The sequence below is a fragment of the Thamnophis elegans genome, chromosome 8 (assembly GCF_009769535.1).
Source record: "Thamnophis elegans isolate rThaEle1 chromosome 8, rThaEle1.pri, whole genome shotgun sequence".
Classification (NCBI taxonomy): Eukaryota; Metazoa; Chordata; class Lepidosauria; order Squamata; family Colubridae; genus Thamnophis; species Thamnophis elegans.
Genome location: NC_045548.1, coordinates 2265304 through 2291118, shown reverse-complemented (window position 1 = coordinate 2291118; position 25815 = coordinate 2265304). Strand labels below are relative to the sequence as shown.

At 39.3% G+C, this 25815-nt stretch overlaps 2 protein-coding genes and 1 long non-coding RNA gene across 8 annotated transcripts in view; 1 reads left to right on the top strand and 2 right to left on the bottom strand.

Moving 5' to 3' along the window:
* The window catches only part of TNFRSF11A (TNF receptor superfamily member 11a), a 36781-nt gene extending 22105 nt beyond the window's left edge, over positions 1–14676 (bottom strand). For all 3 annotated transcript variants that reach the window (XM_032223146.1, XM_032223147.1, XM_032223148.1), the window contains exon 1: positions 14515–14676. In XM_032223146.1, the coding sequence (XP_032079037.1) occupies positions 14515–14580 (66 nt within the window). In that variant the 5' untranslated portion in view covers positions 14581–14676. The remainder of the gene's footprint in view (positions 1–14514) is intronic.
* Positions 14677–14696: 20 nt separating this feature from the next.
* Positions 14697–25016, top strand: LOC116512581. 2 transcript variants are annotated; one of them, XR_004255902.1, is made up of 4 exons: positions 14697–14784; positions 21229–21334; positions 22320–22464; positions 23716–25016. It is a non-coding gene; the product is annotated as an uncharacterized LOC116512581 (long non-coding RNA). The 2 variants fall into 2 exon arrangements; XR_004255901.1 differs by lacking the exon at positions 14697–14784 and having other exon boundaries at positions 21079–21334.
* Positions 23349–25815, bottom strand: part of RELCH (RAB11 binding and LisH domain, coiled-coil and HEAT repeat containing) — a 68740-nt gene continuing 66273 nt past the window's right edge. For all 3 annotated transcript variants that reach the window (XM_032223141.1, XM_032223142.1, XM_032223145.1), the window contains one exon: positions 23349–25668. In XM_032223141.1, coding sequence (XP_032079032.1) covers positions 25548–25668 — 121 coding nt within the window. In that variant the 3' untranslated portion in view covers positions 23349–25547. The remainder of the gene's footprint in view (positions 25669–25815) is intronic.

Sequence of the window (25815 nt, the reverse complement as noted above, 5' to 3'; positions counted from 1 at the left end):
TACCAAAACACATGAAATGGCTTATAGTGGTTTGGGTATAGGTTAGCCATTGTGGTTTATCTAATAATCTTGACAATTATGAACAGGTGGAACTTTGAATGACTAGGAAATTGAGCTTCAGCCTCCTCCAAACAACAATGGGCATAATTTAATATAAAAATGTTATTGTCTAGCATTCTTGTTAATAAAATACCCAAACTCTCAATTTAAATAACACTGGTCTAAAAAAATAATAATTTAAATGCAACAATTTAGTAGAAACGGGGCTAAGGAAGCATATGCTGTCATGGATATTCGATCCAACATAAATCTATTAAAGTTATATCAATAGGACAAAGGCTATGTCCTTATTACAATGTGGTGGCATATCATGCTGAGCCATATTTTTCTGGATATCCCAATTGATTCACCACCGTTAGGATTAATTAATTAAGTGCAGGCCACCTCTTTTACGCAACAGATGATCTGCAATTATCATGTGCAAACGATCCTAGGGGAAATTTTACAACAAAGTCGGTAAAATAGCAATAAAACAAGCATATCTTCAGTACAAAGGTTCATCATATACAGGCAGATGGAGAGGAAGCTGTTACAAATAGCTGTAGCGACATGTCTCCAAATTCTGAAAAGATGACAATGTTAAGAGCCATGACAGAGCCGAGGTGGCGCAGTGGTTAGGGTGCAGCACTGCAGGCCACTTCAGCTGACTGCAGTTCTGCAGTTCGGTGGTTCAAATCTCACCGGCTCAAGGTTGACTCAGCCTTCCATCCTTCTGAGGTGGGTGAAATGAGGACACGGATTGTTGTTGGGGGTGATATGCTGACTCTGTAAACCGCTTAGAGAGGGCTGAAAGCCCTATGAAGCGCTATATAAGTCGAACTGCTATTGCTATTAAGAGAAACAGAATGGAGCATGCCATTCTAAGAGATACTCTTTAAGGGAGAGGAAGTCCTGCAACATGCACGCTTTTTAAACTCAAGAAACTGGTACTTACAAAGTTCGCATTCATAAAATGTGATTTGGAAAAAAAAAAATCGTGCTTTGTTCAGTCTGAAAGTTCCTCTTTATCAGAGAGATTTAACAATGACTTCTTAGAGGTTAACAAGTCCTTTACTTTAAGGAACAATTTGCAAAACTCCAAAGAACAGAGAATCAAATTGTAACGAGCAGCAGGAAACCTTAAGCACACTCAAACCGGTTCCTGTTTCTTTTCTTTCTTTTTAGTATTATGGCAACTGATAAATCTGTTCTCCAAACATTTGTAGCAAACGTTAAGTCTTGTTGCTACATGTTTTAAATTAACCTCCACTTTCTTTGAAGATGAATGTTTGTATAACGAATTCGTTTACTTCCTTGATAATAAAGCAATAAAAAGACCTTTTTTCACTTTTTATTATGATGTACAACCAGACCAAAAAAAAAAAAAAAATCAACTACCTTGTCCCTTACTTATCTTGATGAGTTTATTGCTGGACTTTTAATGATTTATAGTATAACATAGTACTTAAGTATACTAATGCATTGCAGTATAAATATTTATAACCAGAATAAAGTTGCATTTAATTCAATGGAATTTATCTCCACCTTAAGCATGCACAAAATAGTAATAATAATGAGTCCCCTTCGGGGAAAAGGGCGGCATATAAATGTAATCAATCAATCAATCAATCAATCAAAATTGCAGTTTTCACTTCAACGTCAGATGTATTTTTTTTTCCTCTGTAAAAAATGCTTCAGTTCAGTTATATTAAACAGTATTTATTTAATAATGAACAAACCAGAAACATTTTAGCAATGTTTTTTATAGAAACAGCTATAGTTTATATTATTATGGAAAATTAAAAAGTTGAGATTCGATCTTAATGCTTTATTTTGCCGCAACAGAGGGAGTCGGAAGTCAATGCTTCTTTTTTTTTTCCTGTTCTCCCCTCCCTTCACTTCTCTTTCCCCTTCTCTCTCTCTCACTGTGTCTTATTAGCTTTTGCATTTTTGTATTTTATTCTATAATCTAAAGAAAAGTTTAAAGAGGAAAAAAAATGTAAAAAATTATTAATCAATGTCACTTAAATTGGGAATCCACAGGCCACTAAACTTAACTTTCCGCTCAGTGGATTGTGAGCGAGGCACATTATTGGTAGAGGATAGAGTTTCACTATTCCTCCTTTTCGAAGGGAAATAAAACTTGTCCAAGTAATCTAGGGAGTTTCCATGGATCTTTTGATGGACCGATGTGAGCCAATAATGTTGTAGGTTTTTTTTTTTTTATAACACTAAGATCATTTTAAAAGCTGTTTGTTTAAACTCCACCTGTTTTGCAAAAGTAACCATATCAATTTGAAGTTAGCAAGACACAACCTGCTGTGGTAAGCGGTTGCAACAGCCAGATGGGAGTATAAAATTCTGGCACTTTTAAAGCATACGAATAAGTAGCTGTTCAGATGCATCAGTGTTTTCAGTTTTGTCATTAGATAGTAAAGGCCCATGAGTTTTGAATATTTTTTTAAAAATAATGTCTTGGTGGAAGACTCTTAGTTTCTTGGTTACACTGGATATCAGCTATTAACCAATGGACTAATAATTAGCCCAGATCAGTGTTTCTCAACCTTGGCAACTTGAAGATGTCCGGACTTCAACTCCCAGAATTCCCCAGCCATGAAATCCGGACATCTTCAATATAGCAATAGCAATAGCAATAGCAATAGCAGTAGACTTATATACCGCTTCATAGGCCTTTCAGGCCTCTCTAAGCGGTTTACAGAGAGTCAGCATATCACCCCCAACAACAATCTGGGTCCTCATTTTACCCACCTCGGAAGGATGGAAGGCTGAGTCAACCCTGAGCCGGTGAGATTTGAACCGCTGACCTGCTGATCTAGCAGTAGCCTGCAGTGCTGCATTTAACCACTGCGCCACCTTGGCTCTTCAAGTTGCCAAGGTTGAGAAACACTGGCCCAGATAGCTTGATTGTAGATTGAAAAACTATTTTTGTTATTTGTTGGTCTTTACAAAATATTTATAGAAATATAATATTTATTCAAAGGGCAGTACACTGTTGGGAAAATATAATCCTATCTTTTTAAAAAAATTATTTATCCATTTTTTTCCTTAAACATACATAGGTGCTTAATGAACAGTGTATTGTTTGAGTCATTTTAGGTTTACAAAATAATAATAATAATTCTGATGTTAATGATAATAGTTGAAATAATAATAGTAATAATAGTGATCAATATATGCCATAAATGCTATATAATATATTACAATTAACATGTAGACGCAAATGTTAGAAGTTGAAAGACTATTATCAGATATACCTGAATTGTACTATTATTGGTATTAGTATTCAGCATAAAGTAAATTCATCATTATTATTACTATTATTTCAACTATTATCATTAATATCAGAATTATTATTGTTTTGTAAACCTAAAATGACTCTTCCTACTTTTTCTGAATTAGAGTGGTAGCAATAGATGAATATCATCTATTGTCCTCATAATCCTCGACGTACGACAATTGAGCTCTTTCTTCTCCCAATATAATAGTAAAATGGGATCACAGATTAAAGAAAAGCCCACGTTTTCCTTATGTTTCATTCCTTATGTTTCATGCCTATACATTTATGAGTTATATTCATTTGAAAAGACTGAAAAAATGTAGCACTAACAAGTAAGAATTGCCTATGGAGAAAAAGAACCTGAAACATAAATATTATTGGTATTCACTGTCACTACTTTAATCAATGTTAACTGTAATTAACCATTTGCCTAAGCGTAGAAGTTGTGTTCTGTTTATTTCATCCAAAATACATATGCTCACAAACCCTTAAAAACGCAGGAGCTGGCTTAATTTAAATAGAACATTTCAGTTTCTCAGATATGACCTAAAAGAGAATTTGCTGCTCCACACATTCACTTCCAGGTCTATAATTCAAAACAATCCTTAAACCATGAAGGAAATGGTTTTCATGATGTCAACTTTCCAATGAAGCGTTTTTAACCACATCACAAATTTCCATCCCATAAAGCAAATATACAGTTAGGAAATGCAAGAAGCTAAAACAAAATGAAGGGGGAAAATAATCACTACTTCTCTTTTTTTTTTAAAAAAAAAATGGATGTGAAAACTTTAGAATGGTTATAGTGTGAGGGAATCAATGCCCTGGGAGATGACTTCGTATAATACCCAATAAAGATAGAGAAACTCATAATTAAATAATTTAAATAAAAGGTCAAGGTAACGGTTTCCCCTGTTCAGTCATATCTGACTCTAGGGGGTGGTGCTCATCTACATTTCTTAGCTGAGGGAACGAATATTATCTGAGGACATTTCTATGGTCATGTACCCAAGAAGTTGATATGCCGAGGTGTACAGAACACTGTTATCTTCCCACTGAGTGGTACTACTTTACCTACTCACATTTGCATGTAATTGAAATTGAAATTTGCATGCAATTGAAATTGAAATTTGCATGCAATTGAAATTGAAATAAAGGCGCCATCCCGAAGGACTCCGGGCGGCTTACAACATACAATTCTAAGAAAAATTAAAATTAAAAATAGGGAAAAAGAAACAGATTTAAAAAGAAACACGTCATGCACTCAATGTAGGCGGGGCTGGACCTCATTCATGAGGTCAACAGCCCCAGGCCTGCCGGAATAGCCAGGTTTTTGTGGCCTGTCGGAAGGCCGAGAGAGTGGGAAGGGTCCTGTTCTCTGGGGGTAGATCGTTCCATAGGGTTGGAGCAGCTACAGAGAAGGCCCTCCCCCGAGGAGTCGCCAGCCGTCATTGTCCGGTCGACGGCACTCGGAGAAGGCCCATCCTGTGAGATCTTATCGGCCGTTGGGAGGTATGTGGCAGGAGACGGTCTCGCAGATACCGCATGCTTTCGAACTGCTAGGTGGGCAGGAGCTGGGGCAGGAAAGGGAGCTCACACCATTGTACAGTGCTCGGGTCTTCAACTTGGGCTGTCAGTTTTTCATCTGAAAAGCTCCGTGTCTTTAATTGCTGAGCCACTGCACCCCCTTAAATCATCTAAATATCTGTAGTTAACTGAACAGGTTTTTTTAAAAAATGAGCATGTTTCAAGTTCCATTTTTTTAAAGGAAAATTAAGCACACGCTTCTGTCTTTGGTGGAATAAATCTATTTCAACTATTATACGAAGGTACAGGATTAAATGCTATAGTGCTAAAGAAACATAGCACAAACACTCTCATTTCTTTTAAATCCAGTTTGTAAAATGTCATAGTGATCATGAGTCACGTAAAAAATTAAGAACATTGACAAGCTGAGCTCACATATTTTGCTAAGCCAAATACAAAGGCAATAACTCAATGCGCCATGTGGATCCAGCTTTTGATTAAAGAACAAGCCCACTCATTGAACTGGGATTTGTTAATAAGTATGCATGGATAGTCTTAACTTTTAGACAAAACTGCTTGCTTATTAAGAGACTCCACTGCATCTATAATTTACTTAATGATAAGTAGTGATTAGGGTGGCTTCTTTCAGAACAGATAAATCTCACTTGTACATAAGGCGGTAGTGGATGTTAGGAAGCTGTGATATTTATTCCAAAATGCTACAGTTCGTGTTTTTTTGTAGAGATTTTAAGTTGTAGAAGCAAAGGTACCAATGATTTTAAAAGAATGTTTAGTTAAAATTTTAGCAGTACCATTGTTAATTTTTATGATTAAATAAGCAGTTTGATATTTCATTCAGTTATATGAGCCTGTCAGATTGAGAGCCACTTTGTGGTTCTAGTGGTTAGACTAGAAACCAGAAGACTGAGATTTTTAATCCCACCTTGGGCACAAATCCTGGCAGGTGTCTTTGGGCCATTTTTGGTTGACCAGGAAAAGGTAGGTCATGCACTTGTGGGACCTGGCTACCTGAGAGACCGCCATTTACCTCCCAAAGACCAATAAGATCACACAGATTGGGCCTCCTCCGGGTGCCGTCGACTGGACAATGTCGGTTGGCGGCTCCCCGGGGGAGGGCCTTCTCTGTAGCTGCTCCAGCCCTATGGAACAATCTCCCCGTAGAGATCCGGACCCTTACTACTCTTCCGGCCTTCCGTAAAGCGATTAAGACCTGGCTGTTCTGGCAGGCCTGGAGCTGTTGATTTTATCCAGCCCCACTCTAAGCTGTATGCATGTTGTGGAATTTTAATGATTGTATTTTTATTTTTATTTTTTATATACGTCCCCTGTCTTATCTGTGAGCCACCCAGAGTCTCTACGGAGTGGGCGGCATACAAATGTTAATAAACTCTAAACTCTAAACTCTAAAACCCTAGGGGAGAGAGACTATCACGTAAGTCAGGAATAATAATATTGCAATCAGAATTTTTTTTTTGAGACAAACTGATATAAAAACATTTTATTCCCATGCAACCATCCTACTGTTTACAGAAGTAGAGCCAATACAATGTTCCCTTTGTATCTCAGGCTTTGCTGGTTTCAATCCTATCAGAAACTTGTTTTTCATTACTGATTTTCTTTCTGGTTTTTTTCCAGTTCCATTATCTTTTTCCTAATAATATTTCTGGTCACTGAATTTTTACTTAAATCTATGGACTATTTGGAGCTGGAGTGAAAATATTCTATCTTCATGTTTGAATCTTGCAAGTATAAATTTCATGTAAGTCTGCATGTGTGTATGTACAGACACATGTATAATGTATAGTCATGTATAAAAATATGCATGTCCATGAAAACACATAGAGAAGAAAGAAAATTACTGGCAATTACCTTTTTCAGAACGAAAAGGTGGAGAGCCACTGTCCACTGGCAGATTGCGATATCCTGCAGTCCAGATTATTTGCAAGTATTACCAAAATATCTTAGTCTGGACAGGGTTTTCTTAAACTGGTTTAGAGTCAAGACAGCATGAACACAAGCCAGAAGAAAGTTCAACCACAAGTGCAGCTGGAGCCTCCATTAGAGGACTTCAATTGCCATAGAGTTGACTAGGGCTGCCAATCATGGGAAGGTGGACCTACGTGTGACACATGGATCAATACTTCCTCTCCTCTTATTTAACATCTACATGAAGCTAAATGCCAGCATGGAGTTAGATATCAATAGACTGAACAAGAAATGTGATGGAGATTCTGCCCATTGCCTAGAGCTGTAAGGGCCTGGACTCAATCCTAGCAAGAGAGATTAAGGTTTGGATGAAGAAGCTTTCCAATTCCAGGCACTTTCTGGGGACCTCTGAAACTCACCTACTAGAACAAGTGAAGAGCAACTGGCCGTGTCAGCACTCCTCCATTGAATAATTAGGAAAGAAAACCACAGGACTCCATTGATAGAAATCAAGTGTACTTTTACTAATTATAAATGATTAGAAGCGTAGCAAAGCGAAGACTGATTATTTAGGCGTGAAAGCAAATGATATAAAGAATAACCCATTCCCTACCCCTTGGCATCCCCGTTACAGTCCAATCATAATTCTCCCAAGTGTCAGGTGTGAGATAACTTCAAAAGGCATCACCCAGATGGAATGTCGGTGCCGTTGGCCTTGGCGGGAAACCTCCTCCGCATGCGCAGTAAGACAGGCAGCAGAAACTCCAGAATCTTCCTCCAGCACAATTAGTAGTCCCCTCCCAAATACCATGCCCTCCCTCCCCGTTTCAATGGCAGCCGAAGCAGCAGCAAAGCAGAGGCTGACATGCCGTCTTATTTAGGAGGTCTTTTACATTGTGCACTAGTTTCCGCCATTTCTGGATCAAGAAACATTGTAAACCGTCACTCATGCCTTAGTCACTTCACAGTTGGATTATACAATTGCATTCTACATGGATTGTCCTTGAAAACTGCCAAGCAACGTCAAGTGGTCCGGGTATGAGAGACATACGTACATAGTTTGTACGTTTAACATCTCTGCTCCGAGACCTGCATTGGTATCGATTTATTTCAAGCTGCTGGGTACCAACTTTAAAGGCCTTCATGTTTCAGGGTCAGGAGATCTGCGGGACCACCTTGCCTGTGCGGTATTTGCCACAAAGAAGAGGGAGTCAAACTATTCTCCAAGGCACCTGAGGGCAGAACAAGAAGCAATGGGTGGAAACTAATCAAGGAGAGAAGCAACTTAGAACTGAGGAGAAATTTCCCGACAGTGAGAACCATTAATCAGTGGAACAGAAGTTGCCTCCAGAAGTTGTGAATGCCCCAACACTGGAAGTCTTTAAGAAGATGTTGGATAGCCATTTGTCTGAAACAGTATAGGGTTTCCTGCCTAGGCAGGGGGTTGGAGTAGAAGACCTCCAAGGTCCCTTCCAACTCTGCTATTGTATTGTATTGTATTTGCTGTCATTTGAGATCTGGAAGAATAGGTTCCTTATAGATTCTGACTCGTTGGAAATGCCATCTGCAAGGATCCCATGTTTAAGCTCAAGAGTTACTGCACCAATTCTCAGGAACAGATTCATCCAATATCAGACATGCCCCACTCCTGTTAACTTGGTTGCTTCAGAACGACTTCAACGTTTGAAAAGTTGTTTTTCTTTTTAGAAATTGAAGGGATGTGAGTTATGGCTGTTCCTCGATATTTGAGTATTCTGTGTAAATGCACAGTATTTGAATATTCTATATTGTTATATATTTGTTATTGTTTAGTTTTTAGCCTTTTTTAAAAATTGAAGGTTACCCACCCAGATGGCTTTGTTCCTAAGGAAGGACTAGAATTCTCTATCTCTTGGTTTCTATCCTGGTGCCCTAATCACTACACCACTTTCTGGTTTTAGAGAAATTGCTAATTATTAGTATACTGCTAATAGTAGTAGTAGCAAGAGACTTCACAGTTCTGTTATGTTATATATTTGTTACATCATTAAAACCGTGTTGGCAACAGGGGTCTAGTCTACATTTAAAAAATTGCCAGTCCAGAGAAAAATATCATCCTTGCATAATCCTGTACCACAATTATTATTAATACAAAATATTTCTTCACATTCTTTACTGCTTGCTTTAATGGTACCTTCATTTTTGTACTATGTTTTCTTTTTAAAAATGTGACTCTGCATACACCTTTTCGAATTTATTTCTTCTCCCTTCCCTTTTCCAAAAGCACAATTATAATACAAGGAATGAAAAACAATATTGTTCGTCACACTATCTATAAAAAAAGAATGAGGAACTTATTGTCAGGATGTGGTTGAATCCAAAGATTTAGTAAGACTCAGGGGGGGAAGTAGTGATTTGAATTGCTGACAGCACATACAACTGTAATGATTAATACGAAGACATTTGGGGAAGGCATAAATTTTGGAGCCCTTATATATTCAATATCACACAAATAAAAGAAATAGATCTTACTTCACGCATTCCCCTCTAAATTATCAGGAGGCAAGGCATTATGCAAAAATAAAATACGCATAAAACCTAATATGATTTGTGGAAATAACATAAAGGGTTTCCAGCCATTCTCTCTTCTTAATCCAATATGGGGGGGGGGGAGCGCATATTGAACCTCATGTTTCATCCTTGAAATAAAAAAAGTATAACGTGGAGTTATTCATGAAGAGTTTAGTGATTGTCATATCTTGTCTCAGTTAATTGTAAAGCCAAGATAATTGACACTGAGACACTGAGAACATGTTGCAGTGCTTAGTGAAATACTCTATTAGTACACATCATTTACTCTTTCTTTCATGGATTTTACAAGTGCTGTTGAATGCTTTCCACTATTCGGCACAATCCAACTGCAACAATGTCTATATTACTGCACCTTAATTATATGATTACTAACTGTACCTTAATTATAAGGCTTGATTAATAGAGTATAGGGAGTGGAATTTAAAAGGCTGGAATCCTTTTCTGTCACTCTAAAGACCCATAGATTCATGTTGATGTTCTCTTGTGGATTATTCCATTCTATATTGCATATTTAATGGGGCAGGATGTCAAAACTCTACCAAAAGCATGAACTCCATTTTAAAAGGTGCATTTTGACTACACATTAATGGATTCAATCAACCCTTTCAGAAATAATATGATGGGAGGTGTCAGATTAATAATTTTTAGTTTTAAACGTTAGTCTTCTCTTAATAATTACAGAATACTTGTCTAATTTATTAGTTCACTGAACTCTGAATCTGGAGAACACTTTCAAACTATTACTAATCACATCGCAAATTAATGAATTACTTTTGTCAACTTTTTAATTGTTTTCCTTATTAGCTTTCACAATTTTTAATTAATATTTATTGTATCATTATTACACATAATAATACATACATGTATGCATCACTATGTACATACATGTACATACATAGTGATGCATACAAATCGAATGCTTAACATAGATCTGTATTTTATGCATATGGCAAGACTAAATATAATGATAAGGTAAAATGGAAAACAGATGATTATAATATAATACCAGTACGAACCAATGCATACAGAATAAAAATGGAATTATCCCTTTCTGTTCTTATATGGATAAAATAAAATAAAAAACAGGCTTATTTGAGACAATGGTTTGGGGCATAAGTGTGGTGGGGAGGAGCACAAAGAATAAAAATAATAAAGATATATACAGATCCAGATTCAAAAGGCAAAATGTAACTCAGAATGCACCTGGTCACACATGTATTTAAAGTGGCTGTATCCTTTCCTGGGTTCATGTACATGCCCTCTGCTGGTGGCACACAATTCCAAGAAAAAATGCTTTGGATTTATAATGTTCCCAACACATTCACATATGCTCCAAATCATACTTTGCCTTTTGAATATATATATATATATATATATAGAGAGAGAAAACAGTATCATTACGCAATAGTAATTATAGCGATTTTTAAAATTCCCAGGATGAAATGTTGGGATGTTGATATTCATTGAATTTGCTTTTCTTCTTGTAGACTTATCATTATCAAACATCACTAAAACATCATCAAAATACTGTCAATGTTAGCTAGATTGCAAGTATCTGCAAGAAAAACACGCAGCTCAATGAACCCTGACATATCCTTGAGTCTTCAAAACACTTCATTCACATTATATGGTCTTTCCAGAACAATATTATATGGTCTTTCCAGAACAATATTTATTGGTCCAGAATTGACTCTTGAGAGTATAAGAAATGCTACTAAGATACAGTATATTACAGGTAGGTGGCTGCATATGATTTATAGTTATCGGCTATGCCAGTGGTTCCCAAACTTGGCAACTTTAAGACTTGTGGACTTCAACTCCCAGCAGAGCTGGCTGGAGAATTCTGGGAGTTGAAGTCCACCAGTCTTAAAGTTGCCAAGTTTGGGAACCACTGGGCTATGCTAATAAGAGAAAAATTCAATACAATTCACAGCACATTCTAGACTAGGGGTATAGTACTACTATATACTTTATGAGTTGACATACCACACTTAAGAAGCACAAAGGGATTTAATAATGTATATACTTGCCCTTTATAGAAAAATAACATGGAATTCTTTAAAATTTCTTGCAGATTATCACATTTAACCTCCGAGCTGCTCAAACTAGTTCTATAACATTTTAAAATAAATCTTTTATTTTTTTAAACAAAATTGCAATGTAGCTGAGAATAATACAGTCAAACCTAAGTGGGAATGAAACAACACACACACACACACACACACACACACACACACACATCTAAATGTTTAAATACAGAGTAGTTTATAGGATAGCTTCCCAAGGGAAGTGGTGAAAGCCACACCACCAGAGACTTTTCCAGCTGGAAATCTGTTCCTAAAGACTGATAGGAGCGAAAAACCACCGCTGGGTGAACTATACAGTCTGTTCCCAGGGAAGGTTTGAAAGCACAAACATGTGCACAGTAAGCAGATAGTTGTGCTTTGCACACATTCTAATACACTATTTTTCAGCGCATGCAAAACTAGGTTCTGCAATGCAGTAATCTTCCACTATAAAGTTTTACTGGGTGCACATATCCTGAGAAAGAGGGCTAGGAATGGCTTGTTTTTCAAAATTCGCTGAAGTAAAAACACTAGCATGAGTTTTTAATATGAGAGTTGAAGGAAATTGGAAACCTTAAAAAGAATTATTCTTTCTTTTTAATTCTCTGAAGCTTATTATGCTACTCTTTGCAGAATATATGTTCCTGCTGAAAAGGGCTTGTGATTTGCTGGAATAAACATGTGCTTATTTTGTTCATTTCAGTTTCAATCCTTGATTCTCCCCCCCCCCCCCCAATTGCTTTACACTATTTGTCTCTCCGTGTGGGTTCCAGCACATGGAGTGTACCTGAAGAAGGAGGAAGTCCAGCCAGAAGAAATGATTTCTTCCCCTCCCCTCCCCTTCTAATTCACCTGTCTATCGTTACAATGACTGGATTAAAGTCCAATTTGAGCATTCAAATCAATTCCATTAAACTTAGAGGCCTGGTTCACATACTTAGCTGAACCACGGTGTCTTAAAATAATCCATAATCATTTGCTTTCATGTGTACAACATGCTTAACTATAAATGATGGATGGCAAACCATTATGGCAGTGGTTCTCAAAACTTGGCAACTTTAAGACTTGTGGACTTCAACTCTCAGAATTCTCCAGCCAGCTGTGCTGGCTGGAGAATTCTGGGAGTTGAAGTCCACAAGTCTTAAAGTTGCCAAGTTTTGGGAACCACTGCATTATGGCAAGGTTTGCACAACACATAAGGCTGAGCAAGCCAAAATTACAGTTTAGTACAGTGTGTGCAACTATCCAGTAGAGCTTGTTTCACAAAAATATTTGTGTCGGATACCAGCACTAATACGATCCAACAGTGAAACAACTGCAAATGAAGTTACTTAAGACCAGTCGGAATCAATGGGAAAAGTTAATAATTACTATTTTCAGCCCCGTTAATGCCAGTAGGAAATAAATGCAATGGATTTCCCACTTCTAACCTACCTATGAGGATCTATGCAAAAAAACAAGAGAAGGATTCAGCGAGGGTTTTCCAAGTGAATGCCTATGGAGGTTCTCAATCCTCCAGCTCATGGTTCTCCCCCCCCCAAGGTGCTTTTTCAAGAGGCAAACTGGACTTTCTGGTGGTTCTTTGAAGGTGTTTCACTTCTCACCCCAGAGCTCAACAAGCTTCTTGGATGAGAAGTGAAACGTCTTCGAAGAATAACCAGAAAGTCCAGTTGCCTCTTGAAAAAGCACCTTTGGGGTTCCAAGGGAAGGCAGAAATGCACCTGAACCGTTCTTAGCCCGCTGTTATTTGCACCATAAACAGGTAACAGCCCATCCTTGGTGCGCGTGTAAAGCACACACCCTCCCCAAAATCTGCGGAGGGGGGGTATTTGTTCCCAGAAGGGAGGAAAATCTTTTTTTAAAAAAAATATTTTATTTTATCAATTTCATATATACATTCACAATTATATGATCTCATAACTGTTATTAATAATATGTATTTGTAACAATTTTTCCCTACTGTTGACAATATACTTGAAGATTGCTTTTTTAACATCCCATAGATCCATCTTATCTTACAACGGTCCTACTTCTTCTTCCCTCCCTCCCTCTTTCCTTCCCTCGTTTCTTCTCTCCTACTCCCTTTCCTTCCCTCCCTCCTTCCCCTGCCCTCCTTCTCTCCTTCCCTCCTTCCTTCCTTCCCTCCTTTCTTTTCTCCTTTCTTTTATCCTTCTCTCCTTCCTTTCCCTCTTCCTTTCCTCCTTCCTTCCCCCCTTCCTTCTCTCCTACGTTCCCTCCTTCCTTCCCTCCTTCCTTCCCTCCTTTCTTCTCTCCTTCCTTCCCTCCTTTCTTCTCTCCTTCTCTCCTTCCTTTCTTCCTTCCCTCCTTTCTTCTCTCCTTCTCTCCTTCCTTCCCTCCTTCCCTCCCTCCTTCCTACCCCCCTTCTTTTCTCCTTCTCTCCTTCCTTTCCCCCTTCCTTTCCTCCTTCCTTCCCCCTTCCTTCTCTCCTACATTCCCTCCTTCCTTCCCTCCTTTCTTCTCTCCTTCCTTCCCTCCTTCCTTCCCTCCTTCCTTCCTTCCCTCCCTCCTTCCTTCCTTCCCTCCCTCCTTTCTTTTTTCCTTCTCTCCTTCCTTTCCCCTTCCTTTCCTCCTTCCTTCTCCCCCTTCCTTCTCTCCTACATTCCCTCCTTCCTTCCCTCCTTCCTTCCCTCCTTTCTTCTCTCCTTCCCTCCTTCCTTCCCTCCTTGCTTCCCTCCCTCCTTCCCTCCCTCCTTCCTACCCCCCTTCCTTCTCTTTCTTCTCTCCTTCCTTCCTTCCTCCTCTCCTTTCCCTTCTCTCTTTCCCCTTCCTCCCCTTTCCCCTTCCCCTCTTCTTCCCATTCGGTCGCTAGGAATCTAAAACGACCCGGCGGCGCATAAATCGCTTTTAACCAACGTTAAAGGAAGACTCAGACTCGCAATTACGAACGCAGAAAGTTCGCAATTACGAACGCAGAGACATCAGAAAGTGGTCTGTGAGTCCGGTTCGGCTTCCGAAACGGAGACCCCCGCATGAAACCAACCCAACGGGGAAGCTCGCTCGGGAAGGGGCGAGGAAGAAACGGCCCGCGTCTCCGCGCAGCCTTACCTGCCCGCCAGGTGCGGCGGTGGCGAGCAGCAGCGCCAGAAGCCAGCAGCTCCGCGGAACGGCCATCCTCGCTGGAGGCGCAAAGAGATCCTCGGCCAGCCCAGGCCCCGAGCCGCCTCTCCCCCCGGCTCCAGCGCCGGCCCCGAGGGAAGAGCAGGAGGCGGGCAGGGAAAGGCCGCCTCCTCGGCTTCGGCGGCCCACGCGGCTCCCTTGAGGGCTACGCAGGGCGGGGTTTCCTCTTTCCCTGCTTTCCAAAGAAATCAAACCAAGGTGAGGGACAGGTAGCCCTTTATGTCCTCCATTGACCCCAAAATCCCTGTGGCTCAATGAGACACTTATTGAGTTTGGCCCCGTTTTACGACCTTTCTTCCCACGGTTGCTAAGTAAGTCACTGCAGTTTTAACTTAGTTGTTAAGCGGATCTGGTTTCCCCCTTGACGTGGCTTGTTCAAAGAATACAAGGTAGTCCCTGGCTGAGCAGCACAACTGGGTCCAACATTTCTGTCGCTAACTGAAGCATTTGTTAAATGAGACTTTGCCCCATTTTATGGCCATTTTTGCCACAGGTGCTTTACGTGAATGCTGGCGTTAGGTTAGTAACACAGTTGGTTAATAGCAATAGCAGTTAGACTTATATACCGCTTCATAGGGCTTTCAGCCCCCTCTAAGCGGTTTACAGAGTCAGCATATCGCCCCCAACAACAATCTGGGTCCTCATTTCACCCACCTCGGAAGGATGGAAGGCTGAGTCAACCTTGAGCCGGTGAGATTTGAACCGCCGAACTGCAGAACTGCAGTCAGCTGAAGTAGCCGGCAGTGCTGCATTTAACCACTGCGCCACCTCGGCTCTAAGTAAATCTGACTTGTCGTGAGGTCACAAAAGGGGATCATCATATAACTCCCCTGCAACCATCTTAAATAGGAGCCGGTTGCTCAGTGTCTGAATTTTGATCACATGACCATTGACTCTGTAATGGTCATAAGTGTGGAAAGTGGGTATGTGTCTTTTTTTTCAGCGCCGTTGTAACTTCAAATGGTCTGTAACTAAACAGACTGGTGTAAGTTGAGGACTTACCTGTATGGCCATCATATATTCTGCAATTCCATTACTGCCTTTTGCCTTAAAAGTGCCGAGGTGGCGCAGTGGTTAGGAGTGCAGTACTGCAGGCCACTTCAGCTGACTGTTATCTGCAGTTCAGCGGTTCAAATCTCACCGGCTCAGGCTTGACTCAGCCTTCCATCCTTCCGAGGTGGGTAAAATGAGGACCCGGATTGTTGTTGGGGGCGATATGCTGACTCTGTAAACCGCTTAGAGAGGGCTGAAAGCCCTATGAAGTGGTATATAAGTCTAACTCCTATTGCTATTTCCGCTATTTCCACTTCTGCCTTCCAATTCAGGACTGCCTCTGCCAATAAAATGGTTGGTGCCAGTCTATTGTTAAAGGGTGACATTTATCCATTGGTTGATGAAGTCTGACCAGCTGATGTTCCTTCTCAAACACAACAAGAATTAAATGGTCTCTCGCAATAGGTTGTCTGCATTCTCTCCTGGCCTGTTGTACGAAATGGTTTTCTTTATTTTTCAGGCCTTTGAAAGATTTCTGTTGCTTTCCAGTTAGGGAAGAGCAGATTTTGCTTTTTTAAATTTTTTTTATGAACACTAGTGGTAAAGCAGAAGGAAGTTGTCATCTGAAATGTACTGTATGTAAAGTCCTTGCTGGCCTTAATGCCCTTTATTAGGTCACTAAGAATCACTAATTGTTTAAGGCAGCTGTTGACTATATCAGTGTTTCTCAACCTTGGCAACTTGAAGATGTCTGGACTTCAACTCCCAGAATTCCCCAGCCAGCGAATGCCCCACCCAGCGGATTCTGGGAGTTGAAGTCCAGACATCTTCAAGTTGCCAAGGTTGAGAAACACTGGACTATCTCATGCGTGAGAGGGTGGAGGTTTCAAGAGGGAGAATTTGCAGCTCATGTCGCGGTAATTATTTCTGCATGAAGACTTTAATCAATTAGTCTATATTCAGTGGATTATTAATGTTTCAAGCGTATTCCATTTAGGCTGGTAGCTATGCATGTACACGCAGAGAATATACATATTCAATTATTACAAATTGTATAGGTTGGATGCTTATTTTACAAGGCACTTGGTACTTTGGATAGAAGATGAGCATTTTCTGACTCAGGCGACATCTGTTCTTCCAGTGCAGTTCCCAGAATTGTAGTTTAAACCATGTTAATATCTTCCTCTTTTTTTACATACTCATGTGATTCTGCAATTTAACTATATTAGTTGCTCAACCAGTTTGTGATGCTCATTTTGAATTAGGGTTCTACGCCCTTAGTTGTTTTTTTTAGATTTAGAGTTGTATGTCCTTAGTTGTTTTTTTTAAGATTACTGACTGTAGATATTTTAATATTTTTTCCATGTTTAATTTCAATATTCTAACTTTTGTATATTTTGCTTTACACTTTAATTGCAAATTGCCAATGAAAACCTTGGAGCTTTCTTATTTTTGATCGCAGAATCCATGCATGGGAGTATGGTCGCCTGTTGGACTAAATCTATATCAAGAGGCTTCGGTGGGAGGTAGAAAGAGGCCTGAATGAGATCCAGCTTTTGTAGTTTTTGCCCCAACAAATGTTCACACATGAGGACAGTGGGACAGGAACGCTATGCAATCGTGGAGATAGGCTAGTGTTATGGGTCCACTGCCTTAACATAGACCACCGTGCCATGATTAATATGAAGGGCCTCTGTTTTATCTTCTCCACATCAGTAATGTTTATATATTATTAATCGTACAATTATAAATTACAATAACAATAGCAGAGTTGGAAGGGACCTTGGAGATCTTCTAGTCCTACCCACTGCCTAGGCAGGAAACCCCATACCGTTTCAGACAAATGGCTATCCAACATCTTCTTAAAGACTTCCAGTGTTGGGGCATTTTTCTTCACTCATCTGTTTTTTCAAATTGTGGGAAAAAGAAGGAAGTTATTTGAAAGCTTACATTTACCATTTGATAATTCCTCCTATTTTTAGAGAAATCATAGCTACTGTTTTAAAATATTGCCAAGTGGCTGTGACTATAAAATATGGGTGACAAGATCCTTGACATGTGAACTGTGATTCCTTTCCCCAACTTTCAAGTATATGTTATTAGTATTATAAAATTAAATGTAAACTATCTTGCCTGCAAAATGCTGAGCTTGTGAATTTACTTGCTGAGCTTGTGAATATTAATGCAATTTTTTTTCAGAGGCAAAATTATATGAGAATATTTTAAACGATTTTAAGAAAACGTTTGTATGAAAACAATGCTGGCATGCTGAAAAAATACTTTACCTCATTGTCAGCCAATTGATTATTAACATTCAACAACCACATAGATAGATTTTCTCCCGGAGGATCTCTCTTGAACTTGGTCCTTCGGGTCTTCTATATAGTGTATCCACTGAGTCCTTGCAGATAATATTTTTTCTTCTTTCCTTCCACTTTGCCCAGCATTACAGACTTTTCCAAAGTATAGATTTGCTTAATGTGTGCAAAATATAATAATTTGATCCTGGTCATTGTGTTTCAAGTGGGGAAACTCTGAGTTGATGTGTTCTATAATTCATTTGTTTATTTTCTTGGTTATCCGTTCTGACCCCCCTCGTCCCACACCAACACACTCCGAGCCAAAGATACTTTACAGAATTTATTAACAGACACACAGGTCCTTGGCAGCAAACTGGCTCAGATAAGCCTGGGCAGCAATCTAGCCTGCCAAGCTCAACATACTATTCTCCCACATTAGTTCCTGCTTTGACTTCTGCAGGAGGGGAGTGTGCACAAGCAGTCCTTTTATAGTCTGGAGAGGAGCCTAATTACTAACAGCTGAGTGCAATTACCTCCTGTAACTGTGCGACTGTTCCTTACGCCTATCAGCTCTTCAATGCCGGGCATCCGGGAACAACTCACTGCTGGCGTCCGGATCGCACTCCCTTGTCTCCTCCCCACTGGTCCAAGGCTCAGGCGCCTCCTGGTGGCCAACCAGCCTCACTGCGCCCTGCTCGGAGTCAGAACCCTGTCCAGGGTCCTCCACATCCTCCAGAGCCAACTCGTAGGGCCCCTCGCTGTCGGAATCTGGTGGCAGCTCCAACGGCTCCTGCTGGGCCACAACACTTATCTATAGTATATTCCTCCAACACCTAAGTTCAAATGTGTTCAATATTTTCCTTGTTTCTAGAGTGTTACAAGGAAAACTATTGCCTGCATGGTAATGACCTCCTTCCAATTCTGTTATTCTATGTTATATTATCCAATTGTTCTAAGTATTTACATAACCAGGCATCTGAATACTTTTTCCAAGGCTTTACTCAATTAAGAGCTAGTCTACATCACATTTCTTGAACACAGTTTTCTCTTAATAGTTGATCCTAAAATGCAGGTGCTATTTATCACTTCAGTGTCTTCATTTTCAAGTCTAAGGATGGTTGCTATCATATTTTATTTGTTAAATTTATTTGCCACCTATCTTACCATGGGGCTACTGCCATTTACCTACCAATGACCAATAAGATCACACAGGTTGGGCCTCCTCCGGGTGCTGTCGACCAGACAATGCCGGTTGGCGGCTCCCCGAGGGAGGGCCTTCTCTGTAGCTGCACCAGCCTTGTGGAATGAGCTACCTGTTGGGATCCGGACCCTCACCACTCTCCCGGCCTTCCGTAAAGCCACCAAGACCTGGCTGTTCCGGCAGGCCTGGGGCTGTTGACTTTTCCAGCCCCATTTGATGAAATGGATGTTGTGTTGATTTTAATTCTGTAATTTTAAATGTTTTTAAATGCTTTTATTTGTTGTGAGTCGCCCAGAGTCCCTAGGGAGTGGGCGGCATACAAATTCTATTAAAGTTTCAAAGTTTAAAGGGCTACTCTAGGCTGATTGCAACAATAAAAAGAAATGAATAAAGTATAAGCAGAAATAAAGTAATAGAATAAAATAAACAATGGAAACAACACAATAATAAATCAATATGATAACAAAAAGATGGGTGGGTGGAGAGCAGGAAGGCAGGAGCAGGAGGTGGTGGTGGAATCTGTCATCAATCCAACAGCCACTTCAGTGTGGAATTCCCCCATCTGGTCTGCAGGGCAAGTGGCAGAACCAGGTCTTCAGGAGGGAGGGGGAGATCTTACCTTATATTACAGATTGTTTTATATTAGTTGCCATTTGTTTGGTCTTTGTATTTAATCTTGGATTAACTTCTCACTCTGCTCCTCACTAAAGCTTGCAATTCCTTTGCATTTTTCAGCTGTCAAGGTAGCGTCATCAGCATGTAGTGCAGATTATTGATGTTTCTTCCTGCAGTTTTAAAACCACAAATTCTTTCAATCCAGCTCCCCTCAATATATACGACATTCTCCACATAGGTTGAATAAATTAATATATAGCCAGTCTATGCCACCATTTATTCTGTGGGCTTCCTCAGCTGTGTATACATTTTACCATTGCCAGCTGCATGCCACAGTACTTTAAAAAAAACAAAACTTCTCACTTATTTTGAAAATGCAAAATATTAATTTCTCCTCCAATTGCAGGTAACTCACATGTGAAGTGAAATGCTGAGTGCTGCTCCTTAGAGGCTTAAATGTTTTTGCAATCTACTTTTGAATATCTGGTGTAAAAAATGGCCTGATATTGCATAACAGACACCGTGACTCTTAGAACACATATACTGTTAACTTTAATTTGAACAGAAACGCTCAGGTATTAAACATTAACTAGAATGAATGTTTGCTCAGACTTTCCTCAGTAGTCACACAGAATTTCAATAATTACAGTGTGACTTTTGGCAGGGAAAAAAAAATCACTTTCACATCCAGAAAGAAAATGTAGAAGTAGAATACTTAAGTAGAATATCCTCTGCTTGAAAGGCAGAGTTTCAATTTTATGCAGCACTGTTTACAAAGCCATATTTTTCAATCTTCTACCTACAGCAGTGATCTTTGAACCAGCAGATGTTTCTGAGTTATAAACCCCTCGTCATGCTTATGGAAACGGCAGCTGCCTCACCTCTAACATGTCTGAACAGTCTTTGTTTCCTTCTGTCTCTCATGTTGTTGCCTTCAGTCCAGTGGTGGTGTTTCAAATTTTTTGGGAACCTACTCTGTGGGTGTGGCCTCCTTTGTGGGAGTGGCTTGCCGGCCATGTGACCTGGTGGGGGTGGCTTGCCGGCCATGTCTTTCTTTCTTTCTTTCTTTCTTTCTTTCTTTCTTTCTTTCTTTCTTTCTTTCTTTCTTTCTTTCTTTCTTTCCTTCCTTCCTTCCTTCTCTCTCTCTTTCCTTCCTTTTGTCTCTCTGTCCCTTTTTCCTTTTTTTCTTTCATCTCTCTCTCTTTTTCTTTCTTTTTTCTTTATTTATTTCTTCCTTTCTTTCTTTCTCTCTCTCTCTGTGTCAGTCTGTCTGTCTGTCTGTGTGTGTCAGTGGTGGGTTTCAAAAAATTTTTGGAACCTCTTCTGTAGGTGTGGCCTGCTTTCCACTGGTGGAACCTCTTCTAACCGGTTCGGTAGATTTGACGAACCGGTTCTGCCGAATAGGTGCCAACTGGTAGGAACCCACCTCTGCTTCAGTGTGTGTGCGTGTGTCAGATGAAGTTGACTTAAGGAGCTGCCTTAAGTTCTTCTTAGCTGTAAAAATAATGTTGTCCCCCCTTATCTCAACATCAGATTTGGTATGGATACAAGCAACTCAGTCCATTGTTTTGTCAATGGTAGCCAGATGACCTCTGGGGAGCAACGTGTGGATGTGGCTGGCATACATCGACTCTGTTAGGTGGGTACAAGCACATCATTTTGCCTCGGATCTCTGGGCATGATATTTCAGGGCATTTCTGCTTTGGTTATGGGAGACAGTTCTTTCAAACTTCCTTATCTTGTGCCTACTTATCTCTGCACAATCTAGATCAGTGTTTCTCAACCTTAGGGACTTTAAGTCCTGTGGACTTCAACTCCCAGAATTCCCCAGCCAGCTGTGCTGGCTGGTGGATTCTGAGAGTTGAAGTCCACAGGACTTAAAGTCCCTAAGGTTGAGAAACACTGATCTAGAGCTTTAGAGATCAACCTCTCTTTATTCTGCCTCACAACTCCCTATGTGTCTTCAGCTGATAAAATCATTAGGTGCTCCATCTATGCAGAAAACACTTGTGCAAAACCAGAATGAATTTTTACCGATGTCTAAGGGCCACTTCAGCTACAGGTCAAAACCTGCTTCCACATTAGTCCTACTTCTAGCCCATGTTGAGGAGAGGATTGAAGTTTCCTTGCCAGCTGATTACTGTTTGGTGGGAGGAAAACTAAAGGAACCCAGAGACACACAGCAATATCTATCCTTAATGTGCCCTTTGCATCATAGGGACAACATTATTTGCCATTATGATCCCTGTGGTAGGACAAGGATTATCAGTAGGGAAGCTCTTATTTATGCTGGAATCGTTTTCTCCTGGATCATGGAATGGCGGACAACAGCTGAATTTGGTTTGGGGAAGAGCCTGTATAAGTTTCTTTTCCATATACATAATTGACTTGACCTCTCCTCAAAGATCACTTGTGAACCCCCCCCCCCAAAAAACCTCTTTCCAATAATATGCCACAAAGCTATGTGCCAGCGGTAGAAAATAAACTCCAACTATTTTAAATTTATCAAATGTATAGAATATGGCTCTTCTTCAGTGTCTGTTATGAAGCTGCTAGCGATTTGGAACATATTGTCAGTATGTTAATGACAATCTAATTTTCTCTCTCTTTCCCATCTTAATTAGGCGGGATTATGCTGGATTGTATGAGGACTCACAAGCAAAACTTAAATCTAATTGAAGTGTGACCACTCATTTGAAACCTAGGATTAGGAAGATGATGTATTAAAGTACTATTCTGTGTTCTGTGCTTTGATTTTGCTGGCACCAGGTACAGTCCCACCTGCGATCCTTCACTTTGTTAATCTATGTCTTAGTATCCTCAGGATTTGATTCTATCCTGCATGGGATAGATGTAACTGATGCAGAACATATGCCAGATTTTTAAATGGGGTAGCTAAGTGGAATCATACACTGTAATGATTGTTCTTCATAGTGCTGCAGTGGCTACTTGTAAAGTAGTAGTAGGGTGAATTTAAGATATTGATTTTAAACTAAAGCTCTAGATACCTTGCTACTAAAGGAGTAAAAAAAATCTGGTTATTTTCCAGTTGCTTGGCTAACAGTAAGTAAAGTTGGCCTCTACATACTCTGCATACTGCCAAGGTGGCGCAGTGGTTAAATGCAGCACTGCAGGCTACTGCTAGATCAGCAGGTCAGCGGTTCAAATCTCACCGGCTCAGGGTTGACTCAGCCTTCCATCCTTCCAAGGTGGGTAAAATGAGGACCCAGATTGTTGGGGGCAATATGCTGACTCTCTGTAAACCGCTTAGAGAGGCCTGAAAGGCCTATGAAGCGGTATATAAGTCTACTGCTATTGCTATTGCTATTTTCTTGGATCACAATTTATAAAATGCCCACGCATAAAAGGTGTGTGTGTGTGTGAGAGAGAGAGAGAGAGAGAGAGGGAGGGAGGGAGGGAGGGGGAGAGAGAGAGAGAGAGAGAGAGAGAGAGAAATTTTAGCAATTTTAATACTTTAAAAAGTATTTATACAATGGACTGCATTATTTAGAAAAATGAAAAGGAATGTATTGGATAAAAATAAAATAAAGTGTTACATGAACATTAAATACTCAAATATTAAATGTCAACACCATCCCCCCCCCCCAAAAGCCAAATCACTTAGAGTTCCTTAAATAAACATCCAAAACAGGTATGCAAAACATTTTATTTAATTCAAGAAAGAACAGGAGTTAGCCACTTCTACTTCTTCTGGAATGCCCCAGCATTTCATTATCAGATGGTCTACTAAGACAGCATTTGCAATACAGTTAGTACAACTGGCAGATAGTGAGGTGAATACCCATTCATCATTCATCATCATCGGATTTCAAAATGGGTATATTTGCACATTCAATGCAAGACGGATTCTTTTCCAAGTGCGTCCTCTCTTCGGATGAAGATTTATTGGGAATGTAAAAATACTCCAGATACAATCCAGTCTATTACAGTGAAAAAACGGATGATACGCATATGCACCTCTTTTAGATAAGTTTTAATGAATATTTTTCTACTTCTCAGCACAGAAATCCCAAAGTATATAATAAGGCAAGCTTGTCCCAACCTGCAACCTTTCACAGAATCTGGAATGCAACTTCTATCAGCTCTACCCAGATACAGTTTTGGACACTGGTGGATGGAAGTGATGGGAATTTTAATTTAGCAATGGGTTGAGGGTATTTGTGATATTTCTTTCCAAGATAAATTATTGAAGTGTGTTAATCACAATTTACTTTAAAAAAGAGAAATAACGGAAATGCTATTCCTTTGCCTTGAAATAACAGTGGGATTGAGTTTGACGATGTGTATAACAGATTTACTGATACTTTATATTAGGATTCTACAAGTGTTTCAAGTCTGTTTGTCTCTACCCCAGATTTAACACAAAAGTAGTAATTTCATTAAAATAGGCACAGCATTAGTTAATGTCTTCCTTTTATTTTTGAAAATAATGTCTATGTGCATGCATATTTACAAAATATGTAGTATGGAGAAAGCGTAGAAAGGGTGAAAGCCACATAGCGGACCGGAATTTGCATTGGATATTTATAGAGTTATGAAACAACGGATGGGCTTAAATTGATTCACCACTGAAAAATGCTACAAGGATAGGAGATTAGAGTTGCAATTTAAAAATATCAGGATATTAAGAGGATATTATATGGCGTTGCATTTAAATTTTAATACATTATTGCTTTCGGTCACTTCTGTGCTACTTGGAGCATCGGATGGCACATTTTCTTTCATTCTTGCCCTGCAAGATTTAAAACCCAAGTTAAACAAAATGCTAGCCAATCTCTTAGTGTTGAAACCAATCCTTTTGCCTAGTATGCTATAAATATGTTTATCTTATGTAGTGCCCAGAATGTTCTATGTCAATTATTTTTTGGAGGGGTGTTTAAGTACCGTAGATGTTACTTTACACACTTCAAACACAGGATTGTTATATGCAGAAAATGATGTTGGCTTAAAGCATTTATGTAGAGCAGCATCACTTAAAAGTTTATTCTAAGAAGGCAATATTAGACTCATTCATATGAAAGAAACCTTCATTGAAATCAGTATGGCTTTCATCAAGGTACATATGATTTAAGTTTGGACTATTTATTCTTCCTCCCCTTCCCAGTATAAACTGCCTTGCAGGAAGGTTAATACTAAGCTGTTTTATACACAATGAAAATGCCAATACATGTAATGAGAGACAATTTAAAAAAATCTGTTGTATTCATCTGTTCTGGAATATATTGTAGTACTAGTAGTGCAAGGAATTCCGTGATACATTATATCCTCCATTCACTTCGGTAATTCAAATATACAATAACTTACAAAAACAATCCAGGAATCAGTGCTGGTGGCTCTTACCTTTCATTTTAGAAACATTAAAAAAGCTCTGCATTACCCCTTATAACTTAAATACATAAGTAATCTCCACTTTTATTACTTTATAACTGTGACTTCAAATTTACATTATTTTAAGTACCATCATAACAGTTCCATGTATAATACAGATATCAGCCAAGAACCCATCGGGAAATTAAAAAAAAACCCATATATATATATATATATATATATATATATATATATATATATATATATATATATAAAAATGCTGGAAAGACAAGAACACAGGGCAGGGACCTGATACAGACTTAATTTAGTTTTATAATCAACCACATTTTGCCCCAAATTAACAGATATGTAGCAATATTCAAGAGCAGTGCAAATATGTTTGTAGATTAAAATTATACTACAAGAACATAAGACAGAAAATAAAAAGACAAGTACTTCAAGTACAAGGAACAAGTCTTAATGAGGTCTCTCAGTGTTAATGTTCTTTAATTCTTAATCCCAATTTACTTCTTCCTCTGGAATACATTGGCCAGCATGGCGCCTGAAGTGGTTAACTGGCCCATTTTATTCAGAAACTTGGTCTTGGTGTCTTCACTCACAAGGCTTGCTGCAATTGACATAGAACTAGGGAGAAAGAAAAGTAAGTTGACCTATTATAACATCATCAATTACAACAATCTAAAGTAGTTGGGCAGAAGACCTCTGACACGAGACTTTGAAAAACTGCTCCCAAAGACAGCAGTATTAGGTTAAACAGCAGATCTGATTTAG